Source organism: Anastrepha obliqua, chromosome 4 (assembly GCF_027943255.1).
Source record: "Anastrepha obliqua isolate idAnaObli1 chromosome 4, idAnaObli1_1.0, whole genome shotgun sequence".
Lineage (NCBI taxonomy): Eukaryota > Metazoa > Arthropoda > Insecta > Diptera > Tephritidae > Anastrepha > Anastrepha obliqua.
In genome coordinates this window covers 88022632-88050556 of record NC_072895.1, presented here as the reverse complement: position 1 = coordinate 88050556, position 27925 = coordinate 88022632, and the positions used below count along the sequence as shown (strand labels likewise).

General features: G+C 33.9%; 1 protein-coding gene across 1 annotated transcript; it reads left to right on the top strand.

The window, feature by feature from the left end:
• Positions 1-42: 42 nt before the first annotated feature.
• On the top strand, positions 43-27707 carry LOC129244260 (ecdysone receptor-like). The gene is made up of 2 exons (XM_054881877.1): positions 43-945; positions 27628-27707. Exons 1-2 carry the CDS (start codon positions 315-317, stop codon positions 27705-27707), a joined length of 711 nt encoding a protein of 236 aa, XP_054737852.1. The 5' UTR covers positions 43-314.
• Positions 27708-27925: the final 218 nt, after the last annotated feature.

The following is a 27925-nucleotide window of genomic DNA, read 5'->3' as shown; positions in this document are numbered from 1 at the left end:
AAAATTAAAAAAGGTATCCAAAAGAAAAAAAAACAAAAGTGTTAGGAAAGCAGCAGAGAGCATACAATACAATTTTATTAAAAAAAAAAATTAGTTAACAAAAATTAGAAAAATTGCTTAAGTACATACATAAAGTCAGTGTGAAAAACTGTAGCAAAAGTAGCAGAAAATATTAGTGAAAACAAAAGTGCAATAAAATATTGCAGTTTGAAACTGCAAAATCAACTCGTCGCTCATCAACATCCACGCTGTCCACACCACAGGCACACCAAACCAAAAAAATTTCCACCCTGATTGGTCAGAGGCAAACAACAATGATGAAGCGACGTTGGTCGAATAACGGCGGTTTCGCCTTTCGCATGCTCGAAGAATCTTCCGCCGAAGTGAGCTCATCCTCCACCGGCCTTGTGCTTAGCACCACACTCTCACCCTCACCGCTCGATTCGCCTGTCTATGGCGAACAGGATCTTTGGTACGAATCCGCCTTCAATGGGCATGGTGGCCACAGCGTGATCACGTCGGCTCATGGCTGTGCCAATTTGCTGCCACCTCAAACCTCCATAATTCCCCTGCACCCATTAGGTGGCATCCCCAATATGAATGTCAACAGTGCTGGCAATGCCGCGAATGGTGTACATTTCGGTAATGGCAATAACGGAGGCAGCGGAAGTGGGGGCGGCGGTGGTGGTGTAGGTGGCATTGCATTGGCTCACGGCAATCAGCTGGGCAATGGACATCTTGGAAATCAGCAAAACGCACAAAATAATAATAGTAGTAATCTGAATCTGAATAATAGCAGCAATATGTTGCATGCCACTCTGAATCAGGGTCTAATGAATGGTTTGATGGGTGGTGTATTGGGTGGAAATGTGGGAATGCAACACAATGGACTCAGCATGCAGCAGCACACACCGCGCAGCGATTCGGCGAATTCGATATCATCAGGTAAGTTCGTGGGGTGAGTGGAAAGAGAGATAGGGGGTGTGCGCTCGATGCAATGTTGAGGAAACTCGTCGAGTAACAAATGAGAAACGAGGCGTGAAGTTTTGAAACAAAGCACATTTTTTTTTATTTAAAAATAAGTGTGAGGAAATTATGTATGTAGAAACAACTCGAGTGTGGGAAAACATTTTTTCAACGTAAATAATAGATAAAATTGCATATCTGGCGATGGTTAATACCTAAGTTATAGGGTATTGTAGGAAGTATGTATGTACAAGGTGGCGCAAATTGTATCAATAATTTTTTATTTAATTTTAAACTAAATTTATAATTAACTTTTTTAATACATTTTTAATTAATTTCTTAATTTAATTTTTAGATCATTTTTTAAATAATTTTTAACTAACTTTTTAATAAATTTTTAGATAATGTTTTAGTTAATTTTTTAATTTAATTTTTAGATAGTTTTTTTCTCAACTTTTTAATTACTTTTTTAACAAATTTTTAATTAACTTTTTAATTAATTTTTTAACTAATTTTTTAATTAAATTTTTAGATAATTTTTTAGTTAACTTTTTAATTAATTTTTTAAACAACTTTTTAATTAATTTTTTTAACGATAGTTCTGCCCAATGTGGTATTAGGGAAGTAAAAATTTGCCCACCTCTTTCGCTTTCCTTTCGGTGCTGAAGTTAACGTAATTACAAGTATTTTTATACGAAAAATGTTTTTATTTTTTACAATAACAACTATTTAACTTAAAGTTTTAAAGTTTGTACGAAATTTTTAAAAACCAAAAAAAAAAGTTTCATCCAAAGTTTTAAATTTTTTAACCAAAAATTTTAGTTTTTTTTACTTTTCTTACTTTTTCTAAAAAATATTTTTTTCATAATAAGAACTACTTAAGTTAAAGTTTCAAACTTTGTACAAAATTTTTAAAAATTCAAAACAAAAAAATTCCATCAAAATTCAAACTTTTTAATAAGAATTTTTAGAACAATTTCGAGTATGCAGAGACTCAGCAGTTTTAGAATTTTCCAACAGAATTTAAAATTTTTTATTGTATGTTTTTCTTTAGCCAAATGAATTTTGGTATAATAAAAACATTTTTGAAGTAGCTGAAACATTGAGTTGATTTTTGCCTATTTTTTGTTTGCTGACGGTCTTGTGCCTTGCAATGAAAATTTCGAGCGAAAAATTGCATAACACAGACAAGAAAAAAAATTATCAAAATCAAAGCCAAATTTGTGGGGTTTTAAGCTGGCTGGGTTATAAAATTGCATAATTAAAATTTTTCTATAAATTCTGACCAAAAATTTCTAATTTTGATGAAAATTCTAAAACTTCTGACTAAAAAACTTGAAATTTTGTTGAAAATTTGTTGGATTATTTTAAATTTTGTTCAAAATTTGATACTTTGAGTTATACAGTATTTGTTGTTATATGAATTATATTTGTAAGAAAAATAAAATAAAATTAAATAAAAATTAAAAAAGTTAAAGTTTCAAATGCCTACAAAATACTGCTGATTTTTTGACAATTTTTTGTTTTTTTGCTGACCTGTCACCACTTTTCTTTCGTGCAAAGAGAAAAATTTGCAAAGTTTTGCTGGCGGTCTTCCGTATTTTCGCCATAGAAGAAAAAATTCAAGCAAGACAAACAATTTTTTCTATTTTAGTTATCAAATAAAAATTTAAAAAAATCAACGTTATTTTATAGTCACTTCACATTTTCACTTTGTTATACTAAAATTGAGCTGCATACCCTGAAAAATTCTATAGATTCTGGTTAGAAAGCTGAAAATTTTTTGAATCTTGAAAGAAATCGTACAAAGTTTCAAATTTTATGGTATATGGTTTTTATTATAGTATGAATGATATTTGTATAAATATATGAAAATAAAAGTAAAAATTAAAAAAGTGAATATAAAAAAATATAAATATAAAAAAAAAAATTAAAATAAAAAAATTTGGAAAAAAAATAAAAATAAAACAAAAATGAAAATAAATATTAAGGGGGAAAAAATTAAATAAAAATTATAAAAAGTAAAACAATAGTCAAAACTTTACGCTTATATAAAAAAAATTTAAAAAAATCAAAAAAAAATATTTATATTAATTTTTATATTTATTATATTATATTTTTATTAAAAATATATTAATATAAAAAAATAAAGAAAAAAATAAAATAAAATCAAAATTAAAATAAGGGGGAAAAAATTAAATAAAAATTATTATAAATTTGCAATATATCGCACTGCTATTATGCTGAACACACTTGCGAATACTCAGAGGCCGATCCGAGTTAACCATTTTCGTGATTTTATCAACAGAATTTTCGACGATTGTCCTACCAGAATGTGCTTCATGGCTTACATATGTTACCACAATGGAATCATTGGCACCACCTGGCTTTCGTACTACATTCGGTACTACATTTGGTCCATGACCAGCACCCAGTTTTTTGTCCTCCTGCCTCGACTTTTTAGCATAATCCTAATGGTATCAAGAAGTTTATCGAATTGTATCTCTTTTTTACCTACAAAGCATAGCACTAAGTTCGCGTTTCATGTGAAATGCCTGTCAAAATCCGTATAAGTTGCATTGCCGTGAAATACGCGGGAACTTTCATATGTGTTTTACGGCGAAGTTGTACTCAGTGAGAACAACGTGCCAGCAACATGATTACAGCAACATTTTTTCCACACCTATTCGAAACTCACATGCCATTTAAAATTGGGCGAAAACAGACAGCTCGTTTGCGAGTGAAGTGCCTGAGTTCGAGTACTCCGAAGATATGGCATGTTTAAGTGCAACGTCTTTGCAAAGAGAAAGAAGATTTACCTATTCTTTATATTTTTTGTGTGTTAATTTAAAATTAAAAAAAAAAAATACTTTTCTCACCAAAAGTTTCCAATTTGCGATGCAATTTGCTTCTGAAGTGATGCTCATAAATTTGACGCTACTTTTCATTTGACAATCAACGTTACGAGTAGCATTTTAGGGCAAGCCAAATATCTGTGGCTGGCGAAATTTCACGGCCGTGAAGTTACTACTAGCTTTAACACAAAACTGGCTTCATTCAACACAAAATTTTCAAAGAATTTGTTGTGAAGCAGAATATTACCTTTAAATCGCTATTTATTATGATCGAATGCGATGATAGACTTGGGAAGTAGCATTTCGATTCGATTCGGAAAATTCGTTTGCGGAAAATATTCTGAATTTTTTACTCCGCCTAAGAAATGCAATAAGTTAAGTTTCAAATGAAAAAAATCTTAGCTTTTTCCAGCAGTTTTATTTTTTCTGCTCCACTTGGGGGCTACGCATTGAGAAAAATGTATGCATAGCCCACATATTTCATTTGGTATTCAAAGGCAATTTAATGCTCTGTCGTGACGAAATTTTTGCAATGGAGCCATCTGCATTTTTATCCTTTATTTCATTTATTTCATGTGCTCTGATATCTTTCTATAATCTACACGTCCGAAAATGTATTTTCTATATAAAATGCAAACGAAATTTGGTTAGCCTCATAGGGTTACGGTTCAAATCTGGTTAACGAAAGATTTGCGAAACGCAGATTTAAATTGCAGACTACAAAATTTGCTATAGAATGCACAAATTCTTAATTTATAGACATCTACTAATGCACTAATGTTTTATTACAACAAAAAGTACAACCCTCCATTACTAACAGTTAAATAGCAACAGCATTCCCCAGTAACAATGCGTTCCATATGCTTGACTATTGTCATTGACATAAAAGATACACAACTGTTTTCGTCATTCGGAAATGCAGCAACACTGTGTGGCGCCAGTGCATGTGAAGCTCACCCGCAGCGTTGCATGGATGATGAACTGTGATTTTGAGGTCGAGGCTGCCCGCTGCTGGTTAGCAGGCTGCTTGCTGTTATACCAATAATGCGCCACTGACCCTGCTTTATGAGGCGATGCTGCAGCAGCTGCTCTCTGTTGTAGACATTTATAAATAAGCAGAGAGATTTCAAATTTAGAGCAAACTCTAGTATATATTTCTATGTATGTATGTATGTAAGTATGCACGTATGTATGTATGTGCATACTAATGCAATATTGCTATGGGTTCACTACACCGTAGGTACATACATAGCTGCGTGGCATCCTGGTCACATGCACCACTCGTCAGCCTGGGCGATCGCCCTTGACCGCATATGCACTACTTTGTACTTTGGCTAAGGACGAGGTGAAGCAACTCATATATACTCAGCTGTAAAGTTTTTACTGTTACTAGTTATAGCTGCATATATGCATATATGTGTGTGTGTGTGCGTATGTGTGCAGTTTATTTATCAGCTTGTGACATATTTAACTAAACCATTTCGTTATTTGTGTGTCAATAATGCCAATTATGTGTGTCACTTGTGTTGTTGTTGTTTTTGTTGTTGTTGGTGGTGGTGGTTTTTGCTCGTTGTACATATCCAAACTGGGGCAAGGTCACGTGTAGCAACCACAAATTTCACATTACTACCCTACCCTCACTATTAGCGCTATTGCCGCGCTGGTTGTTGTTCTACCAAATTTCAGGGTCACTCGCAAATTTACTGCAGTTTTTTGTTTGCTTGTCTTTGCTTTCGCTTTAGGAGCGTTAATTTTTTTTTTTTTTGTTTCTTAAATTTTTTCGGTGTTTCACCCTCATTTCCTCATTTTGTGAAATCGTTCAGCCACTTCATTTTTGTATTGGCAGTAATTACTTTGTATTCTTTTTTTCACTTTTTTCACTTTCTGCTGGTGGGCAAATTTCGTGAATTGGAGCGTAAAAACTGCAGAGCGGCACAAAAACAAAACGGCAGTTCAAATTTAGAAAAAGAAATGCTAGCCATACGCATACATACATATAAAATAAATTAGTTACAAACAAATTGCGGGCTTACATACTAATCGCGTAATTATGCAAATTAGCCAGATTGCCGGACTGCTGGCTGGTTACTCTCTCGCTCTCATGCGTTGGCTGTAAGCGAAAAGTGGCCGCGCTTAAAAGTGAAATTTGCATTGGTGAGCTTCAATGCTCAGCCTGCCGCTTAGTTTGTTTTACTGTAATGGTCTATTTGTGTATTTAACGGTTATTCTTTAAATGTGGTAATTATCGGTAAGCGCAATTGCGCATGGCGTGTTGACAGTGTAGGTCTATTGCAGCTAAAAATGCAGGAAATGATAGTAAAAGTTTTTGTTCTATTACTGGTCGCAGGCTGTGGCAAGGCGCACTTTGAATTTCGCTGAATAAAGAGCGGCTTTTCGACGTGAGTGACGGCATGGACTAAATTCGTAAAAGGAGCATCGAATTAGACAAATGTGCGGCCATTAGCTATAGATGCTTGCACCAAACCATTAGTTTTGTCAAATTTTTGATACATTTTTTTATTATTTTTTTTTATTATTTTTTTTTTATTTATTTTTTTTTTTTTAAGTTTACATTGCGTTTAGTTACAGAGAAAAATATTATTAACTAACTAGCAATTTTTTTGAATTGATTATTTGAGGTCCCTACAAGACTTAAGGTGTGATTCTGTTTCGTCAATTCAGTATTTGATTGTTTTGCATTTCAATCGTCTGCTCCAATTAGTTGGATTAACATGAATAGAGGGCTTCGTATTGACGTGTTTGCCTTTCCTTTGTACCTTAGCTGCGTTTTTTATTTTGCTCAATGAGTATCCGTGTCAAACGCAAGAAGAGTCGCCAATCCATTGCCAAGCGATTGCATGCTTTGGGAATGATTCAGAACATACAGGGGACTTGGGTTCCTTATGAGTTAAAATCAAGGGATGTTGAGCGTTGGTTTCTCGTCTGTGAACAACTGCTCCAGCGGCAAAAAAGGAAGGGTTTTCTTCATCGCATCGTGACGGGTGATGAAAAATGGATTCATTACAGCAATCCAAAGAAATGAAACTCAAGGGACTGCCCGGTCATGCTTCTACGTTGTCGCCTCGAAATAAAATATCTAGCAGCTTTCTTTTTGAGCGTAAAAAACTATTAGTGATAGTTGTAAAAGTTATCGAAAATCGATAGCTAATCCTCACTTTACACTTCTTCATTCATCATCGTAATGATGTCGGTGCAGTGTTGCATATTTACACCTGGGTTCACAATAATACTTAGCTATGTGATGTATGATCCTTTGTGTCCTCGCGGCTTTTTTAATTAATATTTTTTATTATTCCAATTTTACTATTAACACAAAGTTTTTTAAATAAATTTTTATACTTATAATTTTTTATAAAATATTATACGGTTCATACGACAACGAGAACCGTATAACTTTTTACAAAATTAAAAAAACTCAAAAAAAGTTTAACAAAATTAAAAAAAAATTAAAATTTTAAAGAAAATTTAAAATTTAACAAAAATTTTAACAAAATAATTTTTAACAAAATTTAAAATTTTAACAAATTTTAAAATTTTTTCGCAGAATTTGGAGCAAAAATTTTGGGTATGCAGTTTTAACCGCATTGAATTTTGTTTTAAAGTGCATTGATTTTTGGACATTTGTTTTTTTGTGTTTGCTGGTGGTCTTGTGCATTTTCTGCATATAAGAAACATTTTGTCAACAAGAAATGTTATAAACAATCCAGGCGCTCGATGTACCAAACATAACAAAATTGAATGTGTTGCACAAAAGATTCATTTCGAAAAAAAGTTTTTAAGTTTGTTAAAATTTTACACAAATCTTCAATTTCTGAGTTATATGGACCACCTTTTGGTGCCTGCTCGAAACTCGCAACAAAATTAAGCATGAAATCATCAAAAATTGTTTTATAATAGCCGACGGCCTTCTCGTGCATTGTATCATACAAAAAGAAAAGCAATCTTATAAAAGCCATAGGCTTTTCGCAGTGGCTAAAAACTGTACGCTTGCATAAAGGCGACTGACATGAATTGAGAAAAAAATTGAATGCGCTCATTTTCAAATCAAACGACGCTACGTACATTAGCAAGCAAATTCGCAGTACTTTTCACTGGTGCTCTGTCACTAGGTTATCGGAATTCCACTTTGGAACTTTCAGGGATTACTAAGAATGGTTGTTGTTGTTGCGCGGGGAATGTTGCTATAAATATCCATAAACAGCTGTGAATGGCAAATCGTGTTGGCATTTCTGTTAGGTAAAGTTTGGCGAGTCATAATGCTTTATCATGTTAAGTTTTCAAGCTTTTACAAAACACCCGTTACTATACCAAGCATATTTTCAGCTATTAATTAAATATAATAATAATAATCAAAAAAACAATGAGCGATGGTGATTCGAAAATTACAAGATAAGGGGTGTTCCCAAACATTTGCACGTTCTTCTGCTAATATTTTGAAAAAGTTAAGAATAGGACCACAAAAGCACCATTTGAGGTGTTCCGTTATCTAATATATATAAGCGGGCTTAATATAATTATTTCTATTATTATTGTTATTTTACATTACATTATTTAACATTTTGACAAATTTTTCCAATGCTGCAAACTTTCCTTTACTTCCTCGTTTAATATTCGTAAAAAAGTGATCAATTTCTCTCTCTTACCTTGTGCAATCTTCAAAACACCCCCACCCCCACACACACACATAGTTCACCTTCAAAAGGTCAAGATCAAATTCGCTATTCTCATACTCACGAATTCAGGTCATCAACTGCCCTCAAAATTTAGGCCACTGCAGCACATCAACCAAGAAACAGACAAAAAAAAAACGTCAAAATCAAAAACCAAAACAAGCACAAAAGATAAAACAACAATATCGCGCACAAGGACGCACCGAAGGAGCAAAATTTTCGTACATTGCGCCACTAACCCAATTCCAGTTCAATGTTAATGCAACGAACCCATGCAGGCACGAGCACACGAATTCAGCTAACGGCGGTTGTGCGATTGTATGAATGAAGTATTTCGGCACGACGAAGGTGCATTGACGAGTGCACGAACAACTTGCATACAGCCACAGAGGAGGAGCAAATGCAAAAACGCACAACGTATTTGGCTGTGTGTGCGTGTGTGTGTGTTCTGCGTCAACCAATCGGCAATGATCGTTCCAGCGAACGCATGACCACCGATTTGCAACCCGATAACGGTGCATGCAATGATGCAATTTCTCTGCGTTAATGTGCTTTGTTGGTATTTTCGTTTTGTTTTTGTTTTTTAGTTGTTTTTTTGTTTTCTGTTTGCATGTATATGCCAATCGGGCGAAAATGTCATTGTCACCTCAGTGCCGTGTAATAACGCAAGTGGCAGTCGGTCATCGGCAGCGGCAGCAGGCTCTCGCACTTGCATTCGTGTTGCTGCCAAGTATGAAGGACACTGTACTCGATGCCTGTTGTCAAGAGCGTGCAAAATTAAGTAATGCACGTATTTCTCCTTTTTTGTTTGCCTTTCTGTTTTGCCTGGATTCCGTTTTATACCCACTCGCACTGTTCTATGCAAAGGTATTCCTGTTGTGTAGTGGCTTTTGTTTTTTTGCATTTTTCATTGCATTCATTTTATTTCAATGCATTGGCGTTCGATGCTTTGTCGTCCTTTTGCGCTTATTCGCATTCGTTTCAGTGAGCAACAACGACAACACTCTTGAAATGCTGCACGACTGTTGCATGCGTTGCAACGAAGCTGCTGCTACTGCTGCCACTGTTGTTGTTGTTGTTGAAAGGGGTGACCGACCGACCAGCGAGCAAATGTTGGCAGCACGCAAATGCATTTGTTGTTCTTCGTTCTGCCTTCTACCGCACGTTTCTTGCTGCTATACATCAACAGCTCTTTCTTTTCAGCACTTTTTATTGCGTGTCTGTGTCCGTGTGGCTGTGTGTGTGCTGGTTTTTAGTCATGCGCATGCAATGACATTCCCTCCTTGTGACGAACACATAACACCTATGTATTGAATGCCTTGCAGGGTTGCATGCGCCTAATTGCAGTTTGGCACGGTTACGGCTTCGCTCGAGCGCATTTTGCGTTGCACGCTGCACTCATATCGCTTTTTTCGCAAACTGATATGGATAAGTGTTTATGCATGCATGTTTGTAATATATGTATGTATGCATGTGTATGTGTGCGTGTTTTGTATTGCATGTTCGCCATTGTTTATGTGGCTGCTCGTCAATTTAACGCTACGTTGGTTTGTTCTGCTTTTGTTTGGTTTTTTCCCATTCGCATGTTGTTGTTGCTGCTGCTGCATACACTACGTGTTGCACACATTTCACTTTGATCGCTAGGTCCTACCTCAAGAAATTCTGCATTTAATGGACACTCGATGAGATGCAAGCGAGTGCGCGCTGTGCGTTGATGACGCGGCAGCTTTTTGTTTTTATTCCATTCATTTTTGCTCATTGTGTGCAGCCGACCTCGTTTGCTCGTCGAATCGTACGCAATTTGGTTTAAGTTTTCTTTTTTATTTCCTTTTATTGTTTTTATTTAAATTGCTGCTGCCTTTGTCTCTTTTCAGAAAGTACATTTCTGTTTTTTCGTATTTTTTTTTTGTTTTCTTTATTTTATTTTTTTCTTTATTTTTGCACTCCTTTTGTCTTGCAATTGGTATGCCTCACTCGCCGTTGTTGCTTTTATTTTGCACTGTGCAAGGCTTTTATTTTTTCTTGCTTTTTTTCATTTCGTCATAACTTAAGTGATATTTATTTTAAAACTTAGCTGCGGTATTTCTCCGCTTTTCAAGTTTTTACAATCGATTTTTTCGCTTGCCTCTCAGCCAGCCATCCATCTTGTCACTTCGCTTGTGTGGTATGGGCGTCACTGAGTGACGTTTCGTCAAGGCTTTATAACGGTTTGCTGTTTTATGACTGTGTGTAGTTGTTGTTTGCTTTGCTTCGATTTCTTTTGTACTTCTCTTAATTTGTGCCACTGCTTGTACTGCTGTCAAATCAATCATCTGCTTAAATAGTCGTTACAAAATATGATTTAAGATGTATTAAACTTTTTTTTCATTGCACGCTTTTTTTCTCTTCAAAGGGGAAGACTTTGCTTTAAAAAAATACAAACACGAACAAGTTCACCTTCCATGTATGCAGGTATGAGATTGCCAGGAATAAATTTAAAAACTTTAACTGTACTTCATGCAAAGTGGCGCATAATTAATCATCCAATTATGTTTTTCAATAACTTGTTTACTAAATAAAAAATTAATGATTTTGAGTGATGGAAATCTTGAATTTTTTAGTTTGTTCTCTACGCGCTCCATTGCTTGTCTGCTTGTTTACTGCAGCTTCTGGTTCATAAGTGTCAACTGTGATCGACATACGATGCCGTTTTCAAAAATCATAAATCTTAAATCTTCCGATAGGGTGATTAATTTTGTGCCACCATTGAAGCGATTGAAAATTACCTTTTAGCATTCAAACAGCTTCATCAAGCAACTTCTTAATTGCTGGAATGTTGCTGATACTTTGCCTCTACTTCTAGATCACTTTACTTAAAACACTTTATAGGTTATGAATAACCCAGGCCTTGCCGACAATGCAACAAGATTTGACGTATGTGCAGAAACTAAGAGTAAAGAACATTTCACACCTCCGGTAATAAAATGCCGAAAGCATTTTTTTGGTTTTCTGTTTTCTATGCATAGCCAAAGTAGTTGTTTTTGAACTACCCGGTATATAAAAACAAAATTGTCAAATTCCTTTAAACAGTATACTTTTGCGTAAAGTTATACAGAGTCTATCAAAAGTGACATCTAGATGTCAAGAGTGAATAATTCCTAGACGGTGCCCGTTTTATGTCACCTTTAACATTTGTTGAGCAGACAATTTTGGTCGTACAATGAAAATGGTCGACCTTTAACAACGAAATATTGCAGAATTCGTGATTTATTTGGTGGAAATAATCATCCAAATATGTCGACTCATTCAATGGTTGTTGAAAAAAGTTCAAGAAATTGGTTCTGTTGTGGATAGAAAAAGGACTGGCAGACCAAAAACGGGACGTTGTATTGAGAGTATTGCTACTGTAGCGTCAAGTGTTGCTGAACAACCTTCAATAGCCCCATTTCGACATTTTCAACAATTAGGCACACATGAAGAATCGACTGTATGGTGGATTTTGCATAAGAATTTGCAGTTGCAGCCTTACAAAATTTAATTAACCAAAGCTTTGAAGCCAACAAATCTGTAGCAACGCAGAAATTTCGTTGTTTCTTTGAAAATGATGCTGGTTTTTCGCTCATTCATACCATTTCACACTGGACGCATTTGTAAACAAACAAAATTGCCACATCTGGGGAGAAGAAAACCCGCGATTAAAATATTTTTTAATAAAAAATTATGTTTTTTTAATAAAAATTATTTTTATAAAATAAAATTTGTATATCAAAAAAAATGTTTATATAAAAAAAAGTTTATAAAAAAAATTTTATTAAAAAATTAGTTTCGTAAACAATTTTAAATTTTTATAAAAATAATAATTTTTATTAAAAAAATTTATTAAAAATATTAAATATTAAAAAAGCATTATTTTTATTAAAAAACTAATTTTATTAAAAAAACATAATTTTTATAAAAAAATTATTTTTATAAAAGAAAAATTTATGAAAAAAAATTTTATTAAGAAATCATTTACGCAACAAATTATCATTCATTTGATTTATCATTCCTTTTTATCATTAATTTCATATTTTTTATCAGTCTTTAAAAAAACTGTGGTATAAAAGTAAAAAAAAAAAAAATGGAGAAACAATCACGAAAAAAGCATTACAAAAGCCAAAACAGTTGAACTGCATTTATTTGAAACGTTCGTGCTCTAAACGTATGGATCTGCACACTGTGTTAGTGCAGATTTTCTTACTTTACCAATTTCACTAATTTACTTTACTTTAATTTAATTTATTTTTCCTAATTTTACTGAACTTAGGCCAACCTGTCATACAACCATTACGGGTTTCTTCCAAGCCAAAAAAAACAATGTGTGTATCTTAAAAAATTATTTCCGTTGAGCTAAACGCCGTCCTATACTCGTGAAAAAAAAAATTAATTTGAGAGTCAATGACACCATCTATTCAGATTACAGACAAACTAGTTTCTTCTTCACTAAACTACTTAAAAAACTGGAGCGAAAATTTCAAAAAAAAAACTTTTTTTCTGCTTCCCAGTTTATTGACCCATGACTACGTAATACTTATTAACCTCTAACTATGTCAATCTTAGTCGTTAACCTGTGGCTTTATCTAAAATAAAATATAAAAAATTTCGCACTTTATATTTACTATTTTTCGTTTTACTACTTTGTTTTTTAAACCAGCGCTCCCATTGTGAGGGATGCTAATAGTTCGTAGTTTTTTGTTATTTTATTATTTTTTTACAAATCAATCGAATTTATAGTTTTTTTAAATTTTGAGCTCAAGTTATGCTTATAATGCAATCTTAGTCTTTAAGGTCGACAGCAAACCCGTTGTATAAATTTTTACTGCCTCTTCAATTCGCAGAATTGCTGTGAAAAGCCTGCATTGTATCTCCCTTTTTAGCAATAATCTTCGAAATGTCACTCAGGTTTTTAATGCAAATACTCACAATAACTTCTTAGTCAGCAACTGGCCTCCGCACTTATGTATGCCAAGCAGCAATGCATTGACTGACTAACTAATTAATTCATTAGTAGCCCGCAAACTGGTTTGCCGTGGCTGTGGCTTTTAAAAATAAAAATAAAAGAATAAAAAACAAAAACAAAAGTCACATGTCCAAAAAACCAACTACGTCATTTTATACGTACGCTCACTCGAAAGAAACGAAGAAAGGCGAATAGCTTGACTCAATTTGTATGTCAATAGCTTTTAGCAGTCTATAACTAAATAAATGCCAGTACCGTTTTTAACTAGAAACAATAATGAAAAGTACTAGCATAATGCACAACAAATCGGACAACACGATTGTATATGTAGTTGTATATGTACCTACAAACATACTCGTACATGCATTCATACGTATAGTTGGGCTGAAAGTTGTGCGTGCAGCATGCATGAATTTATTACCATAATCAACTATCGCTTACTAAAAGCCATGCTGTTGTTGCTCGGTGTGTGCGCAAAATACTGCTCGTATGCATACAGAAATTCCCGCATGGAAATGCAATGTTGTTGGTAATTCCAAGCATGCCGTTACAACTGCACCCAACTAAACACTGTACTCGTACATACATGAATGCTTGGCCGGCGTAAGTGTGCAGTGAGTGAGCCACACACATTGAATGTGCGATAGCGAGAGCCGAGCAGCAAATAGCGAATAGAAGCGAATGCGACGACGACGACGCGGACTACTCATACGACATGTTGTCAATGATAAAAAGCAATAAAGAGAAAAAATGTCAACAACAATATTAAGTAAACGTGCATCAGAAATATCTAGAGACAAAATTGAGGTCAATGGTTTGATTACTTGGAAATTGTACAAATTAAATGTGGTGACTTGAGAAGTATTGCAGAAAAAAGTGCAAAAACAATGATGAAAGCCCGCATACACACATATGCACATGCACATGCACGTATTGCAATCGTATGCATACATTTGCTTGTAACTGGTCAATTAAGTCGGTGTTGAGTAAGACTTCTCAACGCCGCCATTTAGTGAAAGATGATGAATTTTTCTTTTAATTTATTTATTTGGTTACTTGTTTGGGGTTTTTCTGAATTAACTAAATAAAGAAAAAAACTTAAATATTTTTCTGCATTTTTCTGCTAATCCGGTTTGACGGCAGCGCGCATATAATTATATTTTCGACAGCATCATGCGGTGTTCACTCAAAGGAGGGGAAAAAATAACAAAAAAAAAGTACAACATACCGAATTATGTGCAAGTGTAGATAAATATGTATGTATGTGTGCACGAAAATTATGTAGACAAATGAGTAGCTGTATTTATAACTTTGACATTGACTTGTTGCGGTGCGACTTTGACTTTTGCTTTCAAATTCACAATGCGCGCATAGTGAAATATACAATAACAAAACTGTATGTGAGTAAGTATGTGAACATGAAAATGCAATGTTGCAGCTGTGATTTCTATGCCTTTTTACGCAAAATAACGTGATAATTTGGATATGTAGCGGATTTACTGGCTGTTAAGCAGAGCGCTCACATATGTATCATGTATATGTACAAGCATATATACATAAGCGTATTGTATTTTTCTGTCACAAAAGATCTGCTTAAAACTTGTATACGTATACGAAACGTGACTGACTGACTGTTGTCGAATAACAGTAAAAACTAAAAATCGAAAACGAAGAAAAATTAAATAAATAACCGAAAATTGTAATATTGTACATGCATACAAGTACAAGTGTGTGCGTTTCTTGTATTTATTTATTTGTTTTTGCTGTTGTGGGTGTGTTTTGACATACATGAGCTGTATTAAAAAGTTAAAAAGGTTGTAAAAATGCGAAAGCTATAAAAGTATAAAATTATAAAGCAATAAAAAAAAAAAATGGCATATTGCAAAAAACCTTTCAAGTCGCAACCTTGACACAATTTGCTGCAAAAGTACTAGACAAAAGGCTATTTTTGCTGTACGACTATTTGCGGCGACTTTTGTGCGCTGCACAGGGTTGCATGCACCTTGAAGTTGTCATATTATTGATGGCAGTAATTTAGTTGATTCATGCGCACAAAGCACGATTTGTGTCAAAAAACATTTTATAAAACTTACAAAAATCAGCTGAAAAAATTGTAATTTGCAATTATGACTAGGCGAATACGCGCCTTTGCTTGTTTAGGATGTTTTTCGTTTTGTGCATGTATTTATATATACATATATTGTGTATGTATGTTTGCATAAATAAATTTACCATTCAAAATACAGTTTTTAACTAATCGCATACATACATTTTACCTTAAAACAGATTATACACTTTTTTTACATATGATTTTTACGCATTTAAATTTTTTCTTTTCACAATTTTTCTATAGATAATTTAATTTTGCCTGTTCCATTGCAATTTTTCTTTAGTCATGCATTTTGTTTGTTTTTTGCATTTTTTGTGGATAGCAATTTGCGATGAGCTCATTAAAATCCCAAAAAAAAAACAAAAAAAAAGAAATAATCACAATGTTGCTCTACAGTTGTCAACTGTTAGTTGGCTAAGGCAAATATGTATGTGGGTGTGTGATATGCATATCAGCTGTGCGGCATCCCTTTTCCACGCACACACACGCCAAGTTTGGGCAATCCGCGTTATGCCTTACAAACAAAGCTACACTCTTTAATTCTTTTTCTACTTTCCGTTATTCGTTTATTTGTACGTTGCATCTTAATTAATTAATTTATATTGGACACAACAACTCACCGACGACATGCATGCGCGTATATATATGAAGGTATATGTAAATGTCTGTGTGTGTACCCAATTATTTAACTGTTTTATTATAATCAGTCGGTCTTGCTTGGCAGTTAATGCCATTCGAGCGTCCCAGTCAGGTGAGTTGATTGCTTGTGGGACTGCCATCCGTTGCTTGTCATAAATGTACACGCGATTTGTCACAGAAGAAAAAAAAATTTGTACAGAAGAAAAACAAGCGCGCCACTAGTCGCCCGCCCTGATGGTGTCATTATTCAACGCGTTTTTTGTTTCTCCTATTTGTTTTTGGTTTTTTGCTATTTTTAGTTTTGTGTAAATTCCAGCCAATTATGGCATATTAATAATCACCAACACACACACACATGCACGTATGTGTTAGTATTTTTGTACATCATCATTTTTTTTAATTAATCTGCGGTGTTTTGTAATTAATGATAATGCTTGTTGTGTTGGTAGAAACGTTTGTATGTATGTGTGTGCTTACATGCAATAAATTCTTCTTAGTTAACAAATTTTCCATATCATAATTCAATATGACGAGCAAAAAGTTGCAAATAACTGTTACAGTGTGTGTCATTCCAGGCTTGTACAGAGTTACATCTCCTTGGTTTAGAGAATTCTGCTATCCGAATAAATTTTTGAGCTCGACCAGACTTGTATTTAGTAGGAAAATGAAAAAAATTCGGAAAAGTTATATTTCTTTATCGAAATTCCTCAAATTTTTCTAATAAGAAGAAGAAAAAATTTGAAATAAGGTGCGGTTTTTAAGTAATATCGCTTCTTGTATGTAACCGCGATATCAAAAATGGCGACCTGTCTGAGATTGACTGAAAAAATGCGCCAGAAGCAATATTTTAAGCACATCTAAACCACGTAAGTAGCTTACTAAGCAAAAAAAAATTTTTTTTAAATAAAAAAACAAATTAAAAAAATAAAAAAACAAATTAAAAATAAAAAAACAAATAAAAAAAATAAAAAAATAACAAATTAAAAAATAAAAAAATAAATAAAAAAAAACAAAAAAAAAATTATGCATTAGGGCGTGAAATGGTTAATTTCTGTTGATGATGAATGGGTTAATTTCCAGTTTCTTGTTAGAATTATGACCTTTTATGATTTTTTTATATTTCTGTTAGAAAGGGTTTATTTTTCTTGGTCGTGAATGTGTTAATTTCCAGCTTCTTGTTAGAATTATGACTTTTCATGATTTGTTATATATATATAGGTTAAAAATGAAGAACGTGAAAGCTTTAATTTTTCTTTGGTGGTGTATGGGTTAATTTCACATTTTACTATAATTACACCTTTTATGTTTATGTATGAATCAAGCGTTGCAATTGAATTAATTTGCCTTACTTGCTAGAATTATTCTTCTTTATGTTTGAATTAAGGATCGTGAAAGTGTTAATTTTTCTTGGTCGTGAATGCGTTAATTTTTAGTCTCTAGTTAGAATTATGATTTTTTATGACTTTCTATGTTTATGTTAAAAATCAAGATCGTGAAAGAGTTAATTTTTCTTTGGCCGTGCGAGGGTTAATTTTATATTTTCCTAGAAGTATACCTTTTTTTGAATTCGTATGAATCAAGCGTCTTAAATACGTTAATTTTGCTTTCCGTTCCTTATTTCCTAGAACAATTTTTTTTTCTATGTGAAGTAAGGGGCATCAAAGGGTTAATTTTTCGTTAACTTTGTATGGGTTAGTACCACTTTTTTGCTAGAAGTATTCGCTTTTATGCTTGTATGTGAATAATGGGCGAGAAAGGGTTTATTTTTTTTGGTCGTGAATGGGTTAATTTATATTTTCTCGCTAGAACTATTTTTTTTATTAATTGATTGCATTTATATTCGAAATTAGAATGCCGAAAGAGCTAATTTTTTGGATTTTATTTATAGGTATCCCTTTTGTTTTGCTAAAATTATACCTTTTTATGCTTAAGTTTGGGTAAGTGTGCGAAAGTGTTAATTTGTTTGAGACGTGAGTGGGTTACTTTGATTTTGAATGATTTTTTATGACTTTTTTATATTTATTTTACAAATAAGTATCCTGAAAGCGCTAATTTTTCTTTGGCGGTGTCGGGGTTAATTTCTCATTTTGCTATAATTATGCCCTTTTGTGGTCATGTAAGAATCAGTTTCGCAAATGCGTTAATTTTCTTTACTTGCTATAATTATTCTTCTTTTTGTTTAAATACAGGGTCGTGAAAGGGTTAAACTTTTTTGTATGTATACAATAATTTCACTGATTTCCTCGAATTAATCCTTTTTATGCTTTTGTTTGTGTAAGGGTCATGGAAGGGTTAATTTTTGTTGATCGTGAATGGGTTAGTTCCCACTTTCCTTTGCTAGAAGTATAATTGTTTTGGAATTTTTTTATATTTATGTGAGAACTAAGGATTGTGAAAGGACTATTGTTTTCTTTTTTGTTTTTTGGTTTTTATTTTATATATATATTTGTTTTTTATCGTGAATGGGTTAATCTTACATTTTTGCTAGATTTATTATTTTTATACTATTTGGTTAGTTGCTATTTTTCAATGTTATTAACTTTGCACAGAAAAACTGGGGTTGGTAGAGAACTTCCACTTCAAATCTTGCATCCTCTCTTTTTGTTTGTACAAAAACTAAATTGAAACAATCGAAAGTTGCTACTTTAATTTTCAAATCTAGCTGTCAGCCAGGCAGTGAATACCCACACACAAAATATTGCTCGCACATGCATACATACAGATACCTCGCCAAAACATTGCCGTGAAATGCATAAAAATGCATAAATCAACTGTTAAACAATACCGCAATCGCAAAATCAAAATGAAAAAAAAGAAACCAATGCAGCCAACCAGCCAATACAGCTTCACTCACTACGCTGATTGCTTTCGTTTTTGTTTTTTGCTCTAGCCAATTGCTTGCTGCAAGTAAACACAAGAATTATACGCTTCAAAAAATCAAAGTGAAACGTGCGCGAAAAGAGGTGAAGCGGAGCGCAAAAGAGTGGTGCTGGCGTAGTGCAGTGTGCCGTGCGACGCTGGAGAAAAGAAAAATTTCAAGACTTTCACCATTTACTTATTTACCACACAACACATGCGATTGGTTACAAAAGCAACAACAACAACAGCAACAGCAACAAACCACATACACAGCCAGTGTACCAATAAACTTGAACTGTATGTATATTGAAGAAAACGCTGACATTAAAGAAAAGTAATAAATACCGTTGCATGACCACAGGCACAAACTCACGTACATATGTACATACATACGTGAGCTAGTTGCTGTTGTTTGTGTATTCAGTTGTACGAAATTTCTACTTTGAGCCGCTCAATAAAACACCTCAGCAGCTGAACAGATGAAGATGAAAACTTGTTTTTCTGCCAACAACTGCTGGCTGAGTTGGGGACTTGAACCTGGCCTGTCTCGATAAGCGAAAGAAGCAGTCACATTAAATCGATTGAATGTATGTATGTGTGTCTGAATGTTTGTAAGCGACTTCTACAACGCGAGTAGTAAGACTGGTCGCGACTAGAGTTTATGTCAGAAGAAAGTGAATTACAAGTAAACACAATAAAGTGAAGCTGCAGCAAAGTGGACGATGAAAATAAGTAGAAATAAAAGCAAAAACTGGATACTTAAATAAAAGTAAAAATAATAAGCCTTTAGATTTAAGAAGTAATAGAAAGAACACGAAACCAGATGCGCACAAAACTCATATGCCAAATCTGCATAGGCTGAGGAGCTGCTAGCAGAGCTTTCAGAGCTGGTGCACTGGTTTCACGTCAGTGTGGCCATTTTTGGGCGCTTTTGCACTGTTGCAAAATTTCACTGAGCGGCAGTGTTGCCATTTTTGGGTGCTTTTGCACTGTTGCAAAATTTCACTGAGCTGCAGTGTTGCCACTTTTGGGTGCTTTTTCTTCTCCTTTTGGACAAGCTCTTAGGTTAGAATGAAGTTTGGTATATTTTGGGTATATTCTTCGTAGTAAACTGACAGGTTCAAATGAAGTTTGGTGGAATTTGGGAAGAGAAATTAAAAATAAATACAACTTTTTTTCTAAATATTTATTTAAAAATAAATACAACTTGTTTTCCCAATATTTTCAGTGTATAAGCAATACAGTAATCAGCATCATTAATGAGCTTTTAGATGAAATTGAAATTACTTTTAGGCTAAAAAATAAATAAATAAATAAATAAAATGTGATTTACTATTGCCTTACATATCAGCGGAACGATAACTGTTGCTCTTCTCAGTTATTAACTTCACAAATTTTTTTACATTACAATTTTTACTGTCTAATTTTTTTGTTTTTACATTTTACAATTTTATTTATACGCACAAGTATTTTTTTTCTTTGTCTCCATAAATTCTGTTTTTTGTTGTTGTTGTTTTTGCAAGTCATTGCAAATTTTTTCTTGACAGATTAAAAATTTACAGCATTTCCACTTTGATTAATGTGGACTATTAAAGAACCGCTACTCACATTTTCCGAGTGGACATTCGCTTTTGTCACAACAGCGGCGGCCATTAAATGCGTTCATTGCACGAAATACATTTGAGTGGGTTGCTATTTTAAATGAGGATTTAAAATTTTTGAAACATCTATAAAGAAAGTAATTTCGTGGCGTAAATCTTATAAAATGATTGTCAAGCGTTGACAGTTGCATATTCATACATGCCATGCAGGCGTGTTTTTGCTATTCTTAGCAAATTTTTTCTCAAATCTGCTTGAATTTGCATGCCACTTCGTAAATATTTGTCATATTTTCTGCTGCCATTCTTTGCTTTTTCCTATTGCTTTCATTATTATATTTTTTATTTAATTCCTTTTCATTCATTACTTAATTATCGCTGCGTCCGCACAAATAAGTAAATGTAGGTACCCTATTAACCACCACGCAATCGTCATACAATTCACCTATTAATCTCATAAAGCAGAAGGGGAAACACGACGACGAAAACAACAATGTGCGAAGGGGCGCAAAATTTCTGCCACCATCACCACAAAAATCGTTTCGAAATAATTGTGTCAGTAGTGCAAATGCTCTCCAGTTTATTACTATTTATGTTTAGCTGAGCAAACAGTATTGCAAAAATTCTGCTGCAACAACAATTTATTACTATAAATTCGCTATAAATATCACATTTTTTAACTTTTTTTATTATTTCATTTCACTCCGGCTACATGATAGCTAAATTGTGCTGTGCTTTGTTTTTTTTTGTTTTTGTTTTTGTTTTTATTTTCTTATCTTATTATTTGAATTATTTCTTATTTATTTTGCTTGTCTTGCCGGCACTACACAGGCATTTTAGTTGTACAAGGTGGCACAAAATTAATCACCCTATAGGAAGATTTATTACTTTTGCAAATGGCGTCGTACGTCAATCATATTTGACACTTGTAAATTATGTAGCTGCAGTATACAAACAGACAAGCACTGCAACGTGAGATTTTCATCATTTAAAATAATTTGTTTGTTATTTAGTCAAAAATTTATTAAAAGAAAAAATATTGAATGATTAGACAAGCAATGGAGCGCGTATAGGTCAAAATAAAGATTTCCATTACATAAAATCATTTTCTGTATTAAGTCGACACGCTATATTGGTTGATTAATTTTGCGCCACCTTTTATGCTCATTTCAAAAATTGTTTGCACATAGAGTTTACGATGGTTTTAATTTCTAACAAATAAAAAAGTGAGTATTTCTCTAAAGGAGGTATCCACATACAAGGAAGATGTACTCACAAGTTTGCGCAGATTGAAATGGAAAAAAGAGCGCACATTTGAGAGAAGGTAAACATTCCACATAGATGGGATGTGGGAGAGAACCAAAGAGAGAGTGTTAAGGTAGTTAGCTGCTATAAAAAAAGTTAGGTTAGGTTACTGCAAGAAATTTAAAGAGTTAGACATTTTTTATATATTTTTTGAGGAAGAAATTAGGCGTAGAAAATCTTGTAACTCAAGCAAGTAAATAAAGATTTTTTATTATATATATAATAGGCGCGTACACCCTTTTTAGGTGTTTAGCCGAGCTCCTCCTCTTATTTGTGTTGTGCGTCTTGATGTTATTCCACAAAGGGAATCAGTTTGAAGCCCTAATTCGAACGGCAAATGGTTTCTATGAGAAGCTTTTTCATGGCAGATTATAGTCGGAGGTTTGCCATTGCCTGCCGAGGGGCGACCGCTATTATAAAAATGTTTTTCTTAATTTTGGTGTTTACCGAGATTCGAAACTATGTTCTCTCTCTGAATTCCAAATGGTACTCACGCACAAACCCATTCGGCCACGGCCGCCACTTTGGAAATAGCGGTATTATATTCTCCACATCTTCTCTGATACTTTCAATCTCACTGAGAGCCGAGTGGCGTTATCGCAATATGCTCAACTCTCTCTCTGAATACGTTCAACCGTGAATTTTTTAAATAATTTTTGTTCTACATCAGCTGATTCTCAACGCATACGAAAAGTGGCAAATTGTTCAACTTTTTGCGTTACTAAATGCGTGTTGGCATTTCCTATATGAATACGCGTAGCTTCGTATAAATGCATGAATTCGTATTCATCTCAGCTGCAAGTGTACGGCAATGCAACAGTTTTATGTAGGCGCCCTTTTACTGAGCTGCTTTTAATCTCCTTGACGAGCTCTAGCTTTTCGCTCTTACTTTGTGCACTTTTTCAAAATAGTCGCTTATCAGTAAAGCCTACATTTTTCACTAGCACACAGCTTGACGCGGTCGTTACTCACGTAATTTAGCTGCACCCCACCGCCGGCGTCTCATCATATCACTTTTGCTAACCGACAAATAGGCTGATAATAATTTTTTAATGGATCCCATACATCTGTATGCGATATGTGTATATGTATGTATGTATGTATGTATGTATGTATGTATGTATATGTAAATGTTACTATACATGCAGCCACATATAAGTACATAATGGAGCCACATATTTGAGATATTCAGAGTCAGCTGTGTGGGAGCACTGCCTAAGTAAATTGAATGTTCTAATGCCTGTTATTTGTATGCTTCTAAGTTTTTGGTTGATGTTTAATAAATGTTTTCGCTTAAAAACTTATTGTATTGCATTTGATTTCTTGTATGTAATTCCATATATTTGTGGTATTTCCTTATCTTCACGTGCTAACAGATGCGCGCTCCCATATGTTGTTTTTGCAACTGTCCAAGTACGGATCTATAGAATTTGCAGTGTGTTTTATGGCGCATACACAATCACATTAATTTTAAAGTCATCATCAGGTGGGTGTGAGTGTGCAAGTCAAGGTGATAGTAAATAGCAGCATTAAGAAGTACTTTGAAGTACTACAATGTAAAATATGTAAATAAACGAGAAATTAAGTAGTGATTATTGACAGACGACATTTCATCATAACTAAGCTGCGATTAAAATCTCATATTTTTTATTAACCGATTAATTTTTAAAACTTTGGTAAACTAGCAAATTATGCAGCTCATTATTTTTGAAAATTGTTATATGTTGCAGTGATTCAAAAATTCTGAAATATTGAAGGCATAGCTTCTGTTTCGATATATTTTAAACCTAAATAAATTAAGTTAAATTTCCAAAAATTAAAAAAATTGTTTTCCTACTGAAATCAAGCTAATGCTTTCAACTGAAAATTCCACTTCCACCTATAAATGAAGAAAGTTAAGCACTCATCTTTGCTTTTCTAAGCTGGAATTCTTAAAAAAGTACTAATTGCTTTCCATAAGCTTAAAACTAAAATGAAAATAAATAAATAATTGGCGCTTACCCTTCTGCTAGGTGTTTGGCCGACCTACTCCTCCTATTTGTGGCGTGCGTCTTGATGTTGTTCCACAATTGGAGGGACGTAGAGTTTTTTAAGCTGACTCCCAACGGCTAAGGGTTTTTTATGAGGAGCTTTTCCATGGCAGAACTACACTGGGAGGCATGACGGGACAAAGGTTGTAAAACAAAACATTTTGTATACAAGTGAATATTGATTTTTCATACATATATACATACCGATGTACATACATATATACTTCTCTACATTCCTCCATTTCTACAACGGCCCACACGAGCCCAGACGTGCACCGTTTACTCTCTCACAACTTCAACAGACTTAAATCCTGTTCGTTTAAATGCAAATTGCAACTCAAGAAACTGTTACAAATCGCAACGAATGTTTTACTTGGCTAGATACCTCTCTGCATACAGGGCTGAATTATACAGCGCAAAAACAGATTTAATGCGTAGGAAGGCTATGATTGCACAGATTTGCTTGCAGTAGCGAGTTGCATTGCATTGGAAGGAGAAGAATTCACGCTAAGCATTTCTTCATAGCAGCGCCAGTTTTATTATTTAAGTTCTTCAGATAAAATTTGAGTTCTCAAATGAATTTAATACTTTTTATTTAAACTCGTACCTTCTAAATGCCGGATAAATTACACTTGCCGAGCTGCCTTCGTATTTTCATTTACTGCTAGTAGGACCTGCTTAGATCTCTCTCTTCTCCTCAATACTTACTTCGCTTAGCTTAACCAATGTTTCAAACCTTTTTGTATCGATCACGCACTCTCTTCCTCTTACCCCAGTCTTTTTTATTGTGTTTCCTCAAGCGCTTTATACTAACTTGATTGCATAACAAAACTCAAGCTGACTTTATAGTTCAAAAATTAATATCGCATTTTGTTGTAAAAAATTCTATTCTAAAGAATTTTATTTCAGCTCAAATGCAATGTCAATATTCGTAGAAATATATACCGCATTTTAAGTACTTAAAAAAAGGTTAAAGGTTTGTTTATGTTCCTACTGCATTTGCATAAATTATTGCATAAATTAACTATTTACTCTTCCAAGTAGTGAGTCACGAGTCACACTGCTCGCTTGTTTTATTTCATTGCTTCATTGACATTTGACTTTGATTGCGAAAACTACATACATATAAGTGAATATATGTATATGTGTGTATGTATGTATTTACTTTACTTTTAAAAACATCCATATGCTTACATGCCTTAACAGTGTCTACGATTAAGTTTTGGCAATAATAAATACTCGCACGTGCGGCTTATTTCAATACCTGAATTATTTCTAAACGCCTACTTGTTCTGTCTTCATAACTAAAACTTAAGAATATGTACATATACATATGTACATATGTATGTATGTATGCATGCATGCACTTGTTTGCTATGTCCAGCTGCCACTTAGCCCGCAATAAATTCTACTCGTACTCATCGTCTAGTTTATGCTTTTGTTTTTGTTATTGTTTAGAAAAAATAATTTTCTTTCACTTTTATTATTATTACGACAACCAGCCAACTATTATTAGTGCATACTTATATATGTATGTATATTATTGCAGCGACTGGTTGAAGCCGCCTGCGTCGCCAAGTAGTAGCAGTTGTAGTTTTGCCATTTTCTATTTGTATTTTATTTTAATTTCATTTTGTGTCATTAACCTATAAAAACGTGTTCGCGGCAAGCACACATGAACCGGGTGGTCGTTGGTCGATCGGCTAGCACACGAAACACCGGTAACCATAAACGACGAACTGATTTCTCATTTGTGTGTTTATAGCGTTGTTTGTATATTTGCTATAGTGCACTAGTATTGTTGGCAATGACGCAAGCAGCGGCGTCAACGTCTCTGCAATGTACAATACTCGTAAGCAGAACAGCAATGCACTTGACTTGAGTTGACTGATGTGAGGCGCGCGCGCTCATATGCAAGTAACTGAATATCTAGGTAATATACAAGTGACTGTCTCGCTCTAACATTCATCTTTTCGCTTTTCACTTTAGCGAGGCGAACGACTGAAAATCATTACAAGTGCAAAGTGCAAGGCAAGGCAATTGATGGCAATGCAACGTGTTTATTCTATATACTGGTAGTGGATTGGCCCTTTTGGTGGACATGCTTGGGACCGTGTTTTTATGTGTTTACTGGGAGATATTCGCATTCGCATGTAATAAAATATGAAAAGTCAGCATGCAATGGCAGGCTAAAATCGAAAAATGTGTATTTACACATTTCTAAAAATAATATTCGTATGGTGCTGCTAAATGACGTCATATAAAATGGATTAAAATGCAACGAACTTTGTTTTTTTTTACAAATTCTATCAAATGTGCTCTATACTATTGAGTGGGGTAATGAACTAAGTCTTAGACAAATAAATAAAAACAGAAAAAGAAATTTAGCAACATTATCGCTTCAATCTAAAATTCGTATTATTTGCTCCTTTTATCTTATTCAGCCTTGCGTAGGTTTGTGTAGAATTTCTGTGGCACTATGCAATTAGCGCAATTAAAAATTATTATACGAGCGCATGCATCATACATGTGGTGTGCAGCAATGTTCATGCATATACATATGTATGTACATACATATATATAATCGACAATTCGCGCTGCCATTCCACCGAGCGGTGGTGCCGGCATCCATTTTATTGAAACCGCCTGCTGCGGCGTATGGCTGGCTGCACGAGCGACGCGACGAATGCATAGCGGCGACGGCGACGGCGGTGGCGAATTATCAACGAGAGTGCGCAACAAAGTGTAGAGAGTAATTGTTAATTGTTAGTGTGTATGGGTATGTATGTATGTGCTGAAATGCAAGCGCTGCTATGGTGGGATAGTGTGGTAAATTCATTGCAGCCACTTATCAAAAATATACCCTCGCTCTTCGTGCGTGCCTTCATACTCGTTGACGATTCATTCATTTTGATATTTTTAAAAATATGCACACATAAGCTTACATACATACATATATTATCTATGTACATACATATATAAAAATGATATAATTCTTATTTCTGCGCTGGCGGAAAGTGTTTTCACTTTTTTCCAAGTTGTTCTTTTCTCATGCAGGCAGAGTGCGTATAATTTCGCTGTACTTTTATTCGTTTGTTCAGCTATTTCTGAAACATTCTTCCCTATTGCATGTTCTTCTTTCTTTTTTGTGGTTGTTTCAGCCATTTGCCACTCTAGAAAATAATTACTCTTTTAATTTTTTTAATTGTAAATTTTGAGTTTTTACGCGAAAAATTTCGCAATTTCTATAAACAGAATGTATGCTTGTTTTGTTGAGTGACAGCTTCATGACAGCTGGGCGTAATGGGCACGCCGAATACATGTATTATTCATTAAGCTTTGTAAAGCGCATTTTTTTGTCTCATTGCAACAAAAAATTTGAAAAAAAATTTCACTTTACTGGCACCTAAATATTTAAGGTGTGCGTAAAAACAGTATTGCAAATGACAATTTACGTACATATGTATAATTATTATATATAGAATATTATTAAAAACAAAAACCCAATTTAAATGCATTTGAGGTTAAAAAATATTTACTAAGTAAATTTTTAAATAGTAAACTAATTTTTTTCTCTTTATTTCGTCTCGTTTCAGGTATGTTTCCAACAGGTTCATTTGACTATTTTTCGGAAGTTGAAATGGGTAAGCTGGCAGGAAATTATTTTGGAAGTTAGCCTAAGTTACGTCATAGTAATCGTCCCAGAGAGGGATCGAACACAGAAAGAAATAAAACACGGAAAAGAAAATGCTATGTGAGACTAATTTATGGTGTGTTAGTTTTAGGTCAGCTGAGAGAGAGAGTGAGAGAGAGAGAGAGAGGAAATTGGCCAAAGTGTCGAATTAGTGTCCTTTTTTAAGAAAAACTAAAACTTAAATTAATGTGAATTCATTA